This window comes from Papilio polytes, unplaced genomic scaffold, assembly GCF_000836215.1.
Source record: "Papilio polytes unplaced genomic scaffold, Ppol_1.0 DF821511.1, whole genome shotgun sequence".
NCBI lineage: Eukaryota > Metazoa > Arthropoda > Insecta > Lepidoptera > Papilionidae > Papilio > Papilio polytes.
Genome location: NW_013527693.1, coordinates 3048308 through 3065538, shown reverse-complemented (window position 1 = coordinate 3065538; position 17231 = coordinate 3048308). Strand labels below are relative to the sequence as shown.

Sequence of the window (17231 nt, the reverse complement as noted above, 5' to 3'; positions counted from 1 at the left end):
AGATGTAACCAAAATTCACATAAATGTATATACTAATTAGTATAGCTTTTTGAAGCTTTAGTAGAATTATTGTTTTAGATATGCATATACTTGTAATATAACAATTATCGATGTAGTCGTGTTAAGTTGGTACGACGTATTTTATCTCGCTTATACTCTTTCAACAAAGTGAGATACCAATACCAGCGAGGAAAGTAGAAACTCACGTTTATATAAGTATGACATATAAAAACTCATAAATTTTTCCGTGACAATTATTGATGTTATTTATATAAAAAAGATTTTTATTAGGTTATGAGAAAAATATTGCTTCAATTATGGTGTAAAAAAACAATCGTTAATTTTAATCACCTTTATTAGTTTAATTCCATAACTTACATTTTTCTATAGCATCTAAGTATTTTTTGTCACAGACAATATGAAATTCTAAACAAAACCTTCACAAGGCCTTGAATACTTAATTAAATCAAATAACTATTGTAATGAGAAATACTGATTTATTTACTTTTGGTATTTATCAACACAACACAAATTCACATAAAAATATAATAAAACATAGGAAACTATTGTTTAATAACAGTGAATTTTCACTGCAATACAACGGTTTTACAGATTTTTGAGCAGTGAAAACTCACCTTAATGTACATGCATTATTTACTTTTTGCATTAAGTAATATCTTAATTCCCTGTTGTTTTAAAAATGTTATCAATTTTCTCCAATAAATATAATTGAGCGTTTTCAAATATTCTATACATATTAAATATTTGACGCGGAATGTCTAAAATAACTTAAAAACGAAAATACCTATAAACATAGTCTAACTGGGAATATAAAAACCCCGGCAGGGGAGAGCTTCAATCGGATTTATTACATTACTTTTAATATAAAAAATTAGCTCCATTGTTACCGCAAATGCCGAAGGTTTTTATATTTCTGGTCAAGCTTATATTAAATCTAGTGTATATTTAAATGTTGATGTGTATATAAGCAAATATAAATAAAAACCCAAAGCATTATTTAATTCAATTCCTTAAAGATATTCAATAAATAAACACCAACGGAAGTAAAGGATTTTGTACTATTTGTAATTAAGAGTACATAAACACGTCAAAGGAAACATCATTTTATGACTGTACTCTATATACATATCACAATCAAACGATTTAAATTATACTAAATAACTAAAAGTCATAGTCATACTAGTCTATAAAATGTCAAGGATATATAACCCCGTGGGCATTAAGGAAACTAAAATATGACAGCTCACGCCACTCCTTTTGACCGACTTCCTAAAAGAAGGGGGTACTCAAGTTGTCTGTATGTTTTTTTTACAATTATTAATTGACACCATTTCGTTGATTTTGCCAAATTTAAGGTTGAAGATAATTGAAAAATGTACAGTACAAGATTAATATTAAATACCACATGGCAAGATACATAAAGGATTGCAATATGCTTTTATAAATTAAAGGTTCAAAAGTACAAACGGACAATGTATTAAAAGTTTTACAAGTTCTATGTTCCTCTTTACAGGTCTACTCATTACTCTTTTATTATTTTTTATGTAGATTTTACATATTTTCTGACAGAACTCACCGCGATAGCTACTCTCACCGGATTAGATATCCTTGTTTGACTATATTTAAATAATTGTGCTAAAGCGCTGGTAAACCTTGAAACTAGTTAAATTTACTTTTCACTCAATATGTCAATCTCATAATCACTCAAATATGTATTATTTAAATTGAATACGTTATGGTAATGACCGAATACTGAAACGTAATAAAATATGTAACAGGGTCTCAAATGATAAAACCATATTTGAACTCCAATTGCGTTAACATTGATGTCTGTCGGATTGCAAGCGGCACTTTCTTTTTAAATTTGTTTCAGTAACTGGCCTTTAGACAGTTTTATTATCTAGTGTTGTATGTTTTGCAGTGAGATTGTGTCATAACAGCGAATAGAATTCAAACTATTGTACATTGCAGTGGTTGTCAACCTGGGGGTCACCGACCCCTTGTTAGGTTAGGTCTCTTTAATAATATTAAAATTTGATTTTTTTCTTGTATATCAAGAGTTTATTATCTATTAGACAGATTAATGTCACTTATTATTCTTCGTTTGTGGACGCGATACTACTCAGGGCAGGGGTAGCGAACCTTTATGCATCAGTGTCATTTTTAAAGAAATGTTTAATGCGGTCTTAGACATATCGAATCATTTTCATCAATTCCATGGAGCACCTATTTTATACTTTTTGACCGACTTCTAGAAGTAGATCAATGCGTCTGTATATATTTTTTATGTGTTACGAGGTAACTCCGGCCCTGATGGATTGATTTTAAATTTTTTTCGTAGTGTTTTCATATCAACGATGTGCCCAAAGTATCGTGTCCTGTGGCAATGGTTCGTCACCCCTGACTTAGGTCGGTGTGAAGTGGGAGGTTTAGAAGCAGGGGGTGGTGTCAGTCCTACCTGAGGCGGGCGATCTGCCAGGCGGCGGCGGGCAGGCGCTGCAGCCGGCAGATGGTGGCGCGCCCCCACTGCAGCCAGAGGAAGCCCGCCGCCACGCACAACACCGTCTCTATGTAAAACCCGTCGATACTCACAACACAGGAGCCGCCGCTGGCTTTACATTCCTACAAACAAGAATATACAGCCATAATTCCCAAGAGTGTTTTCTTCATTTAAAATTATATATTTTTTTACAGATTTTTAAATCTAAAAAAAATATTATTTTTTAAACATATGAGCAAATACGAAATATAAAATTATAAACACATTAAAACTTTCTTATTAATATTATTGTTTAAAATGTGTAAAACATTTTAAATACTTAGGTATTTAAAATGTTTTACACAATTTAGATAAGTAAATAATAATAAATAAATAAACTACCAAAATACCAAAGCTACCAACAATAGTAGAAAACAGAAAAAATACAATTGTGTGCCGGCTGTGGCAACACCACGCTTCCGGGCGACACTCGCACAGCGACAAACATCAAAAAAAAGAAGCAAAAATTGCGGACGGCCCTCCGCATTAAATCCGAAACGTCTTAATACGTATACGTCCCCCTTCTACCAATTTAATCCAAAGTTCATCCTAAGCAACATAATTAACAACAATTATAAATGCGATAGGTTAAATGTATGGATGCATGTTTGTTACTATCATCATCTCCCCTACCTTATCTTACTTTTTAATTCGTTACAGAAGTTCCGGGGCCAGCTAATAATTACATAATCATAGTCAAATGTAACAGTTAATTAAATCCACTTACATCTACTTCTAAAGCGGACGAGCATGTATTATCAGCGAGTGCAGGCGAGCATGTCTTGAACGTCAAATGGTCGATGGCCCACAGCGCGAGAGTATTGGGCCAGTTGGTGCCCAGGTTGGACACCGTGTTCAGTAGTGTCATGTATGTGCCGCCCACAGCGGGGTCCGATACTTTAGCGAAAAACGCCATTACTGCTACAAACATACAGTACAGGCACGTCTGGAAACAAAGAAAAACATGTTAAATATCTCTTTGACAGTATCTAAAGTGACATTATTTTGTACAAGTGTATCCGCATATAAGTGTAAGAGTTTACAAGTGTACCGGGGTACAAATGCGGTGTACACATGTGTAAATGTACTAGTTTTCAAATATACCCATGTAAAAATGTACTGATTTACAAAAATACCCATGTACAAATGTACTAGTTTACAAATGTACCTGGGTACTAAAGTACAATTGTCCAGGTGTACCAGTGTTCAAGTGTAACAGTGCAAAAGTGTACAAGTGTACTCACCTGGTGGAATATATAAAGACTCAATAGTATGAATAGATATAAGTAAGAAGGCCCGGCGTTGCCCAACAAGCTGGGCGTGACGGCCACCAGCGCCGCGGCCAGCGGACCCACCAGCAACCGCAGTGGGAACGCCCGCAACCACAAAGACAGTGGCGCAGGTCCTGTTGTGTATTTTGATAGAATCTGCAATCAAACAATATATGCTACTTATGTATGTCTAATTTTATTTTTTAACACATTCCATGTCTCTGAGATTTTATTCGGAAGGTCTTATCTTCTTTTATTACAAAGGTATCTTGGGTACAGCTTAATGGACTCAATGAACTTTGACACATGTAGAACATAGTCTGGAAGAATACATAGGTCACTCACTATTGTTTAAATTCTATAAACACAGTTTAATACTGACCACAGGCATAATAATCTGCACGGGGACTAGAGGCACGGCGAGCAGTGCGAGGTCTTCGCGCGGCACGCCCGCCTCCACCAGTTTCAGCCCCGACACCGCGTCACTCGCACAGAAACCTAACTGAAAATTAAATCCAATAATTGAAGTGAGACCACTTCGTGTGTTTTGTCCACTGTATATGTACAGTACAGACTATCAAATAGATTTGTTGAAAACTCACTTTAGTAGTAGAATAGCAACACAATATTAAAATGACAAAAACACTTCACTTCATAAACAACACTTACAATCTGATAGATTTTAAAGTTTTAATGTACTTCGGAGTTTAAATGCGGCCTTATCAATTAAGATGCTTTTACATATTACTTGTTTCAGTGGCCAGCCAATAGACATTTAAACATGGGAATTTAAATATTAATAAATCAAGAAATTATCTCACCTTCGCTGTAAATAGAACTAAAGCAAGTGTCCTAACTGCTGGCAGTTTTACAATAGTTATTAACTGCTTGTATGCATTCACAATGTCCTTTATTCCCTTTACTTGACTCTCTTGTGGGTTATTTATTGTGTCGTTTGTTTCATGTTTAAATAGAGCCACAATAGTTGTAGTGATAATAAATACCCAGCCCCAAAATAAAAGGAAACTAGATAATGTAACAAGACCAGTATCTTCTGGGATAGTTCTTAGATATTTATTACAAAAGTATGGAGATTCAAGAGCTAAGAATAAAACATAACCGAGAAAGAAGCCAGCTGTTTGACCAACGGTATTACATGTTGATGCATGTCCAACATTGCATCTGAAAATAAATTATTAAAAATATCAACTTAAATTACTTTTTACATTTTCTGTTGTCCAAGAGTTAGAGCAAATTATATTTATTACTTGTTATTTTGCTCGTATCAGAAGATGTACATAAAAGACACCAATTAAAAAACATTTACAGTGATACTGCAAAATTTATAGTCTGATTTGTTATTGTATAATTTATTTTAATGTAAGAATTTAGTACCTTTTCAACATAGTGAGTGCCCAGCCATCTACAGCAATATCCTGTGTTGCAGCTAAGAAGTTTAGAAACAAGAAAGATATAGTTAATATCATCATAGAGGGAGCTTGGTCTTCAGACCCCAACCAATCGGTGATACTGCTCGACATGATAATCATGACAATGCCAATTAGATATTGTACTGGCACTAGCCATGTCTTACGTCTACCAAATTCAGGCCAAAATAATGCATCTACTATTGGAGCCCAGAGTAACTTTACACTAAATGGCCAATTAACAAAGCTGAATTCCGCCTGAAAAATAAAATACATTTATTAAATAAATTATTGTTAAAACTTCAAATTACTTTTAGTTAATTATTTACTTGTTGTGTGTAAGTGATTCCTCTATTTTGAAGTAACATAGGAATAGCACCAGCTAATCCCAAGGGTATTCCTTGGAGGGTGTAAAGAAATAATAAAACAGCTATATTAATTTCATCTCCTTTTATATTACTATGTCCCCCGCTGAAATGTACGTCGCCGTTCTCAATTAATTCTTCCTTTTCAACTGAACGTTTGCGTTTTGTTACTGACATTATGAAGGTGTACAGTGCCTGTAAATATTTTTAAAATATTTTAAAGTCTCCACGCCAACCCAAATAATACACGTCAGTAAATTATTTGCTGTATAACATTAGTTTTCCTCGGCACCTTAATTTTCACTTTTTATGAGTCAACTTCTTCAAAGAAAATTAATGTCTTTAGGCATAAAAAGTTAATTATGTTTTTCGCACGACATTCCTCATTTATATGTTTAAATTTTGTTCATAAAATATATTAAATTCTTATTTAATAGTTGCGCAAAAACCACAGCACAGCACACGACGACAGAAACAAATTGGCAGATGTCAATGTCAGAATTCAACGTTTCTACATTTTCCATATTGACTTTTACTTGATATTACTCTTTTAAATCGGTTATGATGAGATTTTGGCTGTTAACATTTATTGAAAATACATTTAAATCTTATTTCACTAAAGCAATAATTACTGTAGCCTTTTTAAAGTTATTTAACCGTGAAATTATGAATTAAATCATCATGTTAGCCAAGTAAAAATTATGAATTGGAACAACTTTAAAATGTCACTTTGACTGATTGATTTTATCTTTTTGACAATTTAAAAATTCTGATATTATGGTGTGGTTTCCTTAATATTTCGGCAATTTTATAAAACTGTGATACTACTAATAACTTAAAAACCTAAATATTTTAACTTCATACTACTTTTTCTCAGTTCATCTCTAGATTTTCGGTCTCAACATCTAAAATTTTGAACATGTTAGAATGACTCGTTTGTGTTTTCTTAGATGTTTACTTGATTCGCATGCTCCTATTAATTTACCGCATAACGTTGAAATACTTGTAGGGCGTAGTAAACTCACAAAAATTAAAGACCAATCTTGTTCACGTCACCAACGTAAGTTCAACTTTCCTTTATCTAGATAGAATGATTACATAAAAAAATAACTAAATACTCCTTTATTTTCCAGTAAGCCTCAAAGCTAATTGTGATGACTGCATCGTTGAGGTTAAGCAAATCGGAATAAACCCATCTGGCTTAGATGGTTTTTCTTTAAAACAAAATTGCTTGTACAAAGTTGGCCATGAAAGTAGAATTGAAATTTTATTAAACAATCATATTCATTTAATAGAATTCCAACCGCCACCTGATAATTTTAGTCCAATTAAAAGAAATAAGAGAAAAATAGAGGATGAGGAGATTACTGTAAAAAAGAAAAAATGTAGTAAAACACCTGATAAAGAGAGTGTTTTAAGCATAAAAGAAGCCATGGAGGATACATGGGAGTCTGTTGATGAAGGTGAATTGTACATTTATACAGCAAAAGGTGTAAAATCCAGTAAGAAAATAGCTGCATTTGATATGGATGGCACTTTGATTAAAACTAAATCAGGGAAAGTACATCCTGTTGATACAAATGACTGGCAGCTAGCATTTCCTATTGTTCCAACAAAACTAAAAGAAAAACTAGACATTGGTTACAAAGTTGTAATTCTAAGCAATCAAGCTCCAATAGGAAAAGGCAGAGTAAAGATTGAGGATTTTAAGAAAAAAATTGAAAACTTAGTCATTAAAATAAACATTCCTATACAAGTATTTATTGCGACTGGTAGAGGATTTTATCGGAAACCAACACCAGGAATGTGGCAAACACTCATTGAAAAGGTTTGTCTAAATTTTATTTGAAGTGTGAAGTTTTTTTTTGGTCGCAACCTTTTCTGCGTGAAATTAAGAATATTAAAAAATATAGTCTATGTTACTCATAGATAAACTACCTTTCTAACGGTGAAAGAATTTTTTAAATTGGCCCAGAAGTTTTTAAAGTGAATCAAATGCATACCAAAATTCAAAAATACAAATCTTCCCACTTTATAATATAGATTAGGAATATTGTCATTTTTCTCATATAAAAATCTTCAAATATCTTGTATTACAGAAAAATGATGGCTTATCAGTAGATATGGACTCCTGTTTCTATTGTGGGGATGCAGCAGGAAGAGTGGCGAATTGGGCGCCGGGTAAAAAGAAAGATCACTCTATGGCAGATAAGTTGTTAGCGGAAAATCTTGGACTCAAATTTTATACTCCGGAACAATTCTTCCTCGGACATTCAGTAGCTAATGTACAGATGGCCAAGCCAGAGTTTATACCCAATGAAGTTGTTACAGAACCCTTTAATGATAACCTTATTAGTGATGATAAAGAGGTGAGTTTTTGTGTAACTTTCAGGGCCATTACCTATTCTTTGTTTAAAACAAACTTTTGTTTGTGCCAGTCATATTGGATGTGTTAAAAATACTTTTTATAGCTTTTAAGTTCTTCGCTATAATTTGAAATGTATCATTTTTAAAATTAATTTTAATAGAATAATGTTTTGTTCTGACAATACATGTAGAGAGTTGCATAATTTAAATTTAAAAAGTCTATGGTTAGCAAAGAAACAATTATCTATTAAAAGGTAATGTGAAATTAATTTTACACAATATAATTTCATTGTTTTGTTTACAGATTCTTGTATTAGTAGGATATCCCGGGAGTGGAAAATCTTTCCTTGCAAAGCAAATAGAAAAGAAGTCATCAAATCAATATGCAGCGGTATGCAGAGATGTGCTGGGATCTTGGCAGAAATGTGCTGCTGAAGCAAGCAGGTTGTTGCAGGTATATTAATTTTTTACTAATTTAATACAAGCAGAACCAAACATACCTAAGTATAAGTCTATATTACTATTATTATAAATGCGCAAGTTAAGATGGATGGAATTTCTTAGAAAGTAACTCTGGAACGGCTCAATGTATTTCGATGGAATGTGGTACAGATGTAGAACATAGTCGGGAAGAAAACATAGGCTATTAGCTTTTTTTTAAAAAATCCGAGCGGCAGGAGTTTCGGGCAAAATGTAGTTAGAATTATATCAAAATTGTTTGAGCAATCACAAAATTTTATGAAATTTTTGCATACAATTATTTTAGTAAATTTAGTTTATTATTGTTGCATTAAAATGTATGTAATAAAACCATAGTGTTTAAGGCCTGAAGGGCTCAATGGTATTATTTGGGTGTTGCCACATTCATACATATATATGATACAAGGACAGAATTGCGGAAGAAAACCAATTTGTTACAATTTTTCTTTAATAGTCTTTAATGGTATTTTACTTAAGTATTTGTTATTTTTTCCCTAAAATTCCTCCCCCTAGCTACATCCACCCGAGTCCCTCAGGACATATAGTGAGCTAATAACAAATAAATGTAATTTTCATTACAGCAAGGCAAAAGTGTTATAGTAGACAGCACAAATCCTGATATAGAATCTCGTTCCCGCTGGACATCTCTTGCCAAAGATATGAGAGTGGTGTGCCGCTGTGTGAGGATGGCCACAACCAAAGCGCATGCACAACACAACAATAAGTTCAGAGAGCTTATGAAGACTAATCATATGCCTGTTAATGATATTGTCTTTAATACATACAAGTAAGTGCACACTAACTGCATGAATTTCATATTTAAAGTAAAGAAATTTTTAAGAGTCTGTTATTAACATTTTTTTTATTTACGAAATCATCGTTGTAGGAAACACATACATTTGGAATATATATACTATTATAATATAGCGTAAACAAACACTTCTTTGTTGCCTAAGATGTCAGCAATTACAGCATATTTTTAAATAATTCTTTTTTAATAAAAAGCCCTACACTTCGTCACGCTTTAGACTACAAGTTTTCACGCCATTAAATTTATGGGCTAAATATTTTGGATAAATGCCATAATGTGGGAAAGAGACCATAAGTTGCTGCCAACATCAAGGAAGCAAGATTGCCATAGTAAGGCAATTGGTATTTTGACATTTGCAATTAAGAATGTGACAAATGTAAACAATAAAATAATGTATTTATAATTCCACGCGGATGAAGCCGCACGGGAACAGCTAATAGCAAATAAAATTTCTGTTTTAATCTGAAATTTAAAAAATACCGACATTTATTAAAATTGCCTTATATTTTTTAGAAATAAATACCAAGAACCAACAACTAAGGAAGGCTTCAAAGAGGTAATTGAAGTTAAATTCAATCCTAATTTCGATGATGAGAAAACTGAAAAATTATATAAAATGTATCTCCTAGAGAAATAAAATCATGAAATGTATTAAAACTTTGTAAACGTTGAATTTAGTGAAATAAAACAATAATTTATTCAGCAGTATTTTTTATTGCAAACAGACATTTAATGACTTACAGAATACTATTTTACGATTGCTTTAATATTAGGCCGAACTTAAAAATTAACATTTACTTCTTTAAAGTCAGTTTCCACTGTCGAAACACAAATTGAGAAAATCCTTCTATGATATCTTTGAAAACAGAGAAAAAGCATTTATTTTTGTAATTGCAATTCAAGGAATAACTAGTGACGCACAATGTTAGTTGATTATAAATGCTGTAACAATACGCTACATCCCGATCAAATGCCTAATTCAAGTCTAATTGACGCTCGTCTTCCTATAAGCTAAACGCTTGCAGTTTCACAATAAGAAACATTCATAGCTTACCAACTGTATACAGTGGGTTTTCACTGTATTGCCATCTCTCTTCTTTCCCAAAAAAATGAGACAGCAATGTTTTTGTATGGATGTTTCGAGTGAAAACTCCTACATTGCACACCTAAAAACCTAAAGGTTAATATCACATAATTGATTTGCTATTCATAAATGCTACAAGTATTATTTTAACAGTACAAAACTGAAGGCAGCCATTTTACTGGTTAAAATAAAAAAAAAAGTTATGGATTAAACCACGTTTATCCCCAATAGGTGATTAAAACTATATAAAATATTGGACATTTATGAATGAAGATAACTTTTATCCTAAGTAAATAACGTGTTAGAAATCTGTAGAGCTTCTTAAAATAATTTATCGACTAAACAAAACGAAAATTTATGAATAAATGCATTTGTGTCAATGAAATAAATAATTACAGCAAGCTCACATAAGAAAAGGACGGATAAAAATTTGCAAATAACCTAAAACAGTAACATTCAATACTTTAACGACTTCAAGTCTGAAAGCGAAACTGCTTTAAAAATCGACACGATACGGTCTTTAAACAGAAATGAAATTTCTTCACTATGTTAGGGAATATTATTTTTTCATCCTTTACCTTAATGCTTATAGCTATGGCAAGCGATTTCAGTATTTACATTAAATGTATGCTTTTAAAGCTGCTTTAGAATTTATAAATCGTACTCTCAGTTCTTATGAGATAAAAATAATTGAAGTTAAAAGTTAACACTATAGAATTATGTATTTACCTTTTATATGCGGAACGGAATAATTTGCATTACTTTTGTACTGAATACAAAAGACCTTTTTCATTATTGTAATTTTAACTGGGCTTACGCAAATGTACGAATACTACCAAAATCATTGATTATAAAGCGTAAGCTGTATTATGGATATGGCAGCATGCCATACAACCTACAGTGCTCGCCGTTTGTATTGGCACACGGGGAACAAGAGTACTGTTCTGCCTGATGTGCCAATTCAAGCGCTGAATATGCTATTATGTATTTTTCCTCAATATTCGCTACTTTTTCTTGTACACTCTCAAAACATATATTTAACATACATTTTGATAACAGTTTCTTCTACTGTAAATATTTATATTTCACAAGTACACACTGAAATCCGAAAGCAGATATTTTGGGTTCAAATACGCTTTCGAGTCAGTGTGCTAGAGACGAAGTGCTACGTTCACAATTATTTACGATTACGACCTTATTACATTATGACATAGGGTACTTTTCGTCACATTCATTGCATACTGGTCGATGCTTGTCTACCATCACAAGGCGTGATGATCACGATAGCCGGCTCCTGGCATTCGGCGTCAGGGTCCAGCTCGTCTTCACCAGCTTCTATCAGATTATCTAGACTCGAGTCCGAGTCCTCGTCTTGTCATCTGCAATGTTAATTCGAAATTATTTTACACTAGCTTTCGCTCGCGACTCCGTCCGCGTCCGGGATTAAAAAAAAAAACAAAAGTGAGTAGCCTATGTGTTCTTCCAGACTACGTTCTACATCGGTGTCAACAGTTTAGGGTACAACCTCTAACAAATGTCCATCTATCCAAACTTAAATATAAGTTTTATAATAATAAATGGGAAACTTACGATGGATTGATAGATGTTTGTTAGATCTTTTTAATTTCGAAGTTCATAATGTATTTGAAAACGTATTTTGAAAAAAAACGTCCTACTTAGAAAATAAGTAGCTCCTTAATGCATTTCTATAATATCCTCTTTTGATAAAATATTAACAGCAGATATCGCATATAATAACTCAATGATTAACATCTGTATGGAAATGACGAAGTTCTAGCTATACTTAAACTAATTTTAATTTATTTAACTGGTATGTGTGGGTAGTACGAAAACAATTTAACTACACACAACTGGCGACAGTAACGAGTTATTTTTTACGATACTACAATGGCATATCGTCCAACCAATATCTTAAGAAAACCTCAGTACAAGAATTTCTAAGATATTTGCAGGACAGAATAGCGTAACTAGTGATGTTACCTGGCGATGTACACAGTATCGATGTGTGCGAGAGTACCGGTGAGGGGGCGCTTGTGTCGCTCAAGATGACTGCGTGCTTGACGTACTGCTAGGTCGCCGCACCAGCGCTCGCAACGTGCGTATATTACTACGCCTGTTAAGATTAACACTACATTATTCTATAGTATCATACTAAATCGTAGCCTTTATCTAGACAGCAACTATGAGTCTTAAAGATGATTAAGAGTATAAGGCGAGATTATCTTAGCCAATTTTTAAATTTGTTTGCCACTCAATTCAGTCAAGGGTCTACTATAGTCCTATAGTCTTCAACACTTTACGACATATATAACGGTCACATCGCAATATGGTAATTATGTACATATGTCGAAACATACCTGCTCCAGCAAACAGAATAATGGCTGGCCAGGAGTCGAGCAGTAGTGGCGTAAGGAATAACAACGCCATGGTCATTGTTATTGGACCTTCGACGCCTTGGATCTTCTTAGTGCCCAGTTTGTGTGATGGCTGCCATATACAAATTAATGTTCCGCACAACCACACTAAAAATTAATTATACAATCATCAATATAAAAATAATCTATATAATATCAATATAATCTATCAAATATAAACCGTTTTATAGTTTGGGTCGGTGTAAGATGAAACTGAATATAGTTAACAAATGCATATAATAAATTAATGTAATGAAGAGGAGTTACTTGGTATTCCAGCGAGGAACATAGGCATCCTTAGGTCCTCGTTACAGAATGCCACGGCTAGGATCGCGTTGGCGAAGACCTGCACCGCCGCGCCCGCCGCCGCCCAGCGCGCGCCGCGCACGCAAGGTGGCGGTGGAGTGCTCGCTTCTGGGATCGCTGTTACCACCTAAAAAGTTTTACGTCTTTTACTTGAAGTCTTCATCAACTTTCACTTTATCTGCTCGAGTCTTAAAAGTTATTGGAATATTGAAAGTTAAACGGACTCATAAAATTCAGCGATCGTCAAAGATATGCAATAATTTTCAGACAAGACATTCTGAAAAATAAATTTGTGTATAGTAGTGAATTAACCTGTATGGTATCCTTGTATTCTTTAACAACGGCATCTATATCCGTGGAATCATCACCGGAGGATATATCATGTTCACTGGCATCAATATCAGATGGACAGTCTATATCCTCTTCGACGGCCATTGGTATTCTAACGTTGTTACTGGAAGTTTGCTCTAAATCCTCAGTTGGACAACCTGCGTATTCATCCAGAAGAAGGCACTCACGTTCTTCAGTCTCTATAAACATATCAAACAAATTGTTACCATTGTTGACTTTCATGGGTAATTTTAAATGATTCATTTTTTATTTGTTAGTCATAATAACTGTACCTTTTGTAACTTTGGATTTGATACTCTCTAATGTCTTTGTATGACGAATGGCAGAAGGAATGAACCATAGGCCACGTTTTGATTTTACCGAGGCCGATTTGACGACTCGCGACGAACCTTCTGTTCCGAGCCGTTTGTATTCTATATCTGAAAAAAACATACAGACGAATTGAGTTCCTCCTTCTTTTGGGAAATCAAAAATATATCGACCGCAAAAATAAAAAATTTATACACTCCACAATAGATGGTTTCTACTTTTGATTGAAAGCAAACTCTATTGGAAACTAGTGAAAGTCAGAAAGGATTTTTTTGTTTAGCATTCGTAAAACTTACTTCCTGCTTCCATTTGTTCCTTCGTGGGCACACATCTCATTATCATGAAGTGGAACGCTTGTATCGTGATCCCGAATAAGTGACTGGCATTCATCAGAGTTATCATGTGTGATAAAGGGCACGCGAATGCTAATATTGCAGCTAAACTTCCTGAAATAATTTTATCAAAATTAGTGAAAATGTTTTTAGATTTATGCATGTATTGATATAACTTAAAAACTACTGGGCCGATTTCAGAAATTCTTTCTCCATTAGTAAGATAATTTATTTGTGAATAACATAGCCTATTTTTTTTTATTTCACACTTACGAGGTCGCCAGCAACAGCTTGTTAAGTTATATGAACAAGTTATCAGAATGAGGTGATTAATGCACTAACCGAATACGAATACGAGTTACCTGCAGTAAACACAGCTAGGACGGGACTTCCAGTCGTAGTGCTCTCATAGGTCATTGATCTGGTGAGGACCTTCCACTCGGGAGAGGCGAGCAGTACAAGCAGTGAGAAGAGCAGAGGGCAGAGCTCGGTGAGAGCAAGGCAGACGCCGGCGACCGTGATGCCGGCCAGCACGGGGCACACCCAGCCCGCGGACTTCGCCTCTAGAAGAGTTGTTACTGGTAATGCCGCATCTATGCTGTTTCTGAAACAATATTTTACAGTGAATATTTTTGAACAGATATTTTGTAGCACGTCACTGCTTTTTTTTCTGAATGACGCAGAACACAGTTAGTACAGTAAGTTATCGATTATTTCATGAGTATTGGCTGTTGCTTTTACTTTAAACATGAAATAAAATTTGTACTTTCAGTAGGTTAATTTAACGTGTTAAAAAAGCGGTTAATTAATTATTAAAAAAGTTAAATCACCTTCCTCACTTACCCTTTTAGCATATTCGTATATAAAAAGCAAAGACTGGAAAGTATTATTGTAGGTAGACCAATGAGAAGGAACAAGTTTTTCTTGAGAGCGTTGTTCTGCATTGGTGGAAGACCAACGCTAAAGGCATACGATATCGGTGCGCCGGCAGCGAACAACTGAAACGTGCAATAATATTTTTTAATGATAAAAATCTTTCGCTACTCAAGTTCTATTGATAAATATTTTTAAATTGACTAAATTACCTCATATATAGTAATTGGAATTGGTATTTTGATACTTGCGATATCCAAATTTATTAGACCAAAGATCGCGAAACACTGACTGAATAAATACAGCAGCATAAGTAACATGAATGTAAACATCATACTCTCCTGAAAAAAAAATTGAAATCTGTTAACTTATAGAAATTAAGACTCGTTTAAAAGTTTAAAAACGTACAATAGTTTTGAAGTAAAATTCCTGAATTTGCTGAATGAGGATAGCAAAGGACCAATTATTAGGCTGAAGTTGCAGTAGTACGTACCTCAAGGCCACACATGAACATCGCGCAGACAACCATAACAACAGTGACTCCTATAACATCTGGCCAGGGCTCCCCCAAGGCTCTCGTTTCGTAGCCGAATAACCATCGCCTCGTCCGGCCGCCTGTCACGTGGTCGGCAGTCGCGCTGAGGATCCTCGCGCATACCGCCACCGCCACCAGGTGCGACAGGAAGCACATCCACATTGCCATGAAGTCGGCGAACGAACGCATGTTCCTCTCACGACGACCTCGTGCTGTTTTCAATGGTGGAAGGATTTCGGCTAGCTTCCGTAAATCCTTGCACGTTAATGCTGGAATTAGATTTTAGTAAATTGTAAAAATGTCTGGATAGATATGTTAGAATTATCTAACGACTCTGAAGTCACGATAGATTAATCAGATCAAACAGATTTAATTGTAAATTATTTACATACCATAGAAGATTTTGGGAAAAGCTTATGTCCAACGTCTAAGAATAAACTTGCTCTGCTTACATTTAGGGTTGTAGTTAAAGGTGTATAGATACGTACTAGCGAAGGTAGCAAATGCTGCCAGTAACATAACAGCTGGTACCGCGCAATAGCTTGCATTGGCAGCGGTTAGTGGTGCCAACAACAATGCAGCCAGCGTCCATCGTGCGCCACAAGCTTCGCTGCCACCCAGCGCGCTCAGCACCCTGCTAATACCAGACCGCTTCTCTCGTGGCTCACTCATGCTGCTTCACACCTATATAACAACGTTTTAAATGATATTAGCAGAACAATGGCAAATTATGAAGGATGAGGTAGCACGGGCGATGCTCCAAGTAAAGAGTGGCTAAATCCTATTGTCCGTTAATGATGACCAAGGGTAAATTGGATTACAAGAATTTAAACTGAAAACACCTATGTTTTGTTTTTCTTTTTCGGCGGCCATCAATCATCATATTGGAATTGAAATATAAATAGCAATAGTTTTGGACGTGAACGAAATATTTCAAGTTAAAGGGTACATTTACTTTGCTTTAAAAACGTACAAATGGATTATTCTGTAATTAATATTATTTCATTAGCATGTTCCGAAACTCACCATAATTTTACACTATAATACACTACACTCACTTCCACTAATACAATTCACTGCCCTTTTTATTATTTTCCGTCCATTTTTTAGTTTTCTTTTGAATTTATGATAGAAATTCACTGGATAATAAGAAAAATTTGGTTCTACTGCGCCCGCCGGTGAATAAGGTCGATTTTCAATGTTTATGCGACAAACTCGAGAAGGACAGAACTATATTGCTGTTTCTCTCTTATTTTCAGCAAAATCGATACGGATAGCCGCTATGGTGCCTCCAATTTTAAAGAAGGTATGAAAGATTTGTTTTGTTTTTAAAAATTGTTTAGTCGGTATTTATAAGATGTGTTCATGAGACACCGAATCAAAGAAAATCAACTGAAATGTAGGTATTAAATAAATTAATTTCAATCTTATTAAAAGTATTCCTTTATTTAACTAATTTTGTTGATTTCAAAACGGAAACTTATGTTTAATGTTTCTACATTAAAAATACGATTAAAGTCGATAATAAAATGAAAATTGGAAAGTCTCGACAGTATGGTCACCGTTCTTCAATTTACTATGGCTTCGGAGTTAAAGCGACATTGATCGTCATCACCTTGCATGTCTCAGCACAATCGTTTCTATGTAATTTCATATGGTGTGCTTATAGTTATGTTACTTTTTACAATTCTAGTAATAATAATATTTCTAGGCCCTACTAACTTC

At 34.3% G+C, this 17231-nt stretch overlaps 3 protein-coding genes across 3 annotated transcripts; 1 reads left to right on the top strand and 2 right to left on the bottom strand.

Annotated features, from left to right (window-relative positions):
* Nucleotides 1–342: 342 nt before the first annotated feature.
* Nucleotides 343–6097, bottom strand: LOC106108618 (acetyl-coenzyme A transporter 1). The gene is made up of 8 exons (XM_013289871.1): nt 5916–6097; nt 5588–5818; nt 5227–5516; nt 4653–5013; nt 4214–4333; nt 3805–3987; nt 3288–3506; nt 343–2643 (listed from the first exon to the last, which is right to left on the bottom strand). Exons 2-8 carry the CDS (start codon nt 5798–5800, stop codon nt 2476–2478), a joined length of 1554 nt encoding a protein of 517 aa, XP_013145325.1. The 5' UTR covers nt 5801–5818; nt 5916–6097; the 3' UTR covers nt 343–2475.
* A 297-nt stretch (nt 6098–6394) lies between these two features.
* Nucleotides 6395–9953, top strand: LOC106108459 (uncharacterized protein F21D5.5). Its single transcript, XM_013289624.1, has 6 exons — nt 6395–6683; nt 6757–7451; nt 7723–7992; nt 8295–8444; nt 9052–9257; nt 9795–9953. The coding sequence occupies exons 1-6, from the start codon at nt 6551–6553 to the stop codon at nt 9916–9918; spliced, it is 1578 nt and encodes a 525-aa protein (XP_013145078.1). The 5' UTR covers nt 6395–6550; the 3' UTR covers nt 9919–9953.
* A 1147-nt stretch (nt 9954–11100) lies between these two features.
* LOC106108497 lies at nt 11101–16615 on the bottom strand. The gene is made up of 13 exons (XM_013289674.1): nt 16533–16615; nt 15995–16190; nt 15465–15775; nt 15184–15312; nt 14942–15096; nt 14461–14702; nt 14063–14212; nt 13730–13876; nt 13419–13636; nt 13068–13233; nt 12744–12908; nt 12367–12499; nt 11101–11744 (listed from the first exon to the last, which is right to left on the bottom strand). The coding sequence occupies exons 2-13, from the start codon at nt 16176–16178 to the stop codon at nt 11741–11743; spliced, it is 2004 nt and encodes a 667-aa protein (XP_013145128.1). The 5' UTR covers nt 16179–16190; nt 16533–16615; the 3' UTR covers nt 11101–11740.
* Between the last annotated feature and the right edge of the window lie 616 nt (nt 16616–17231).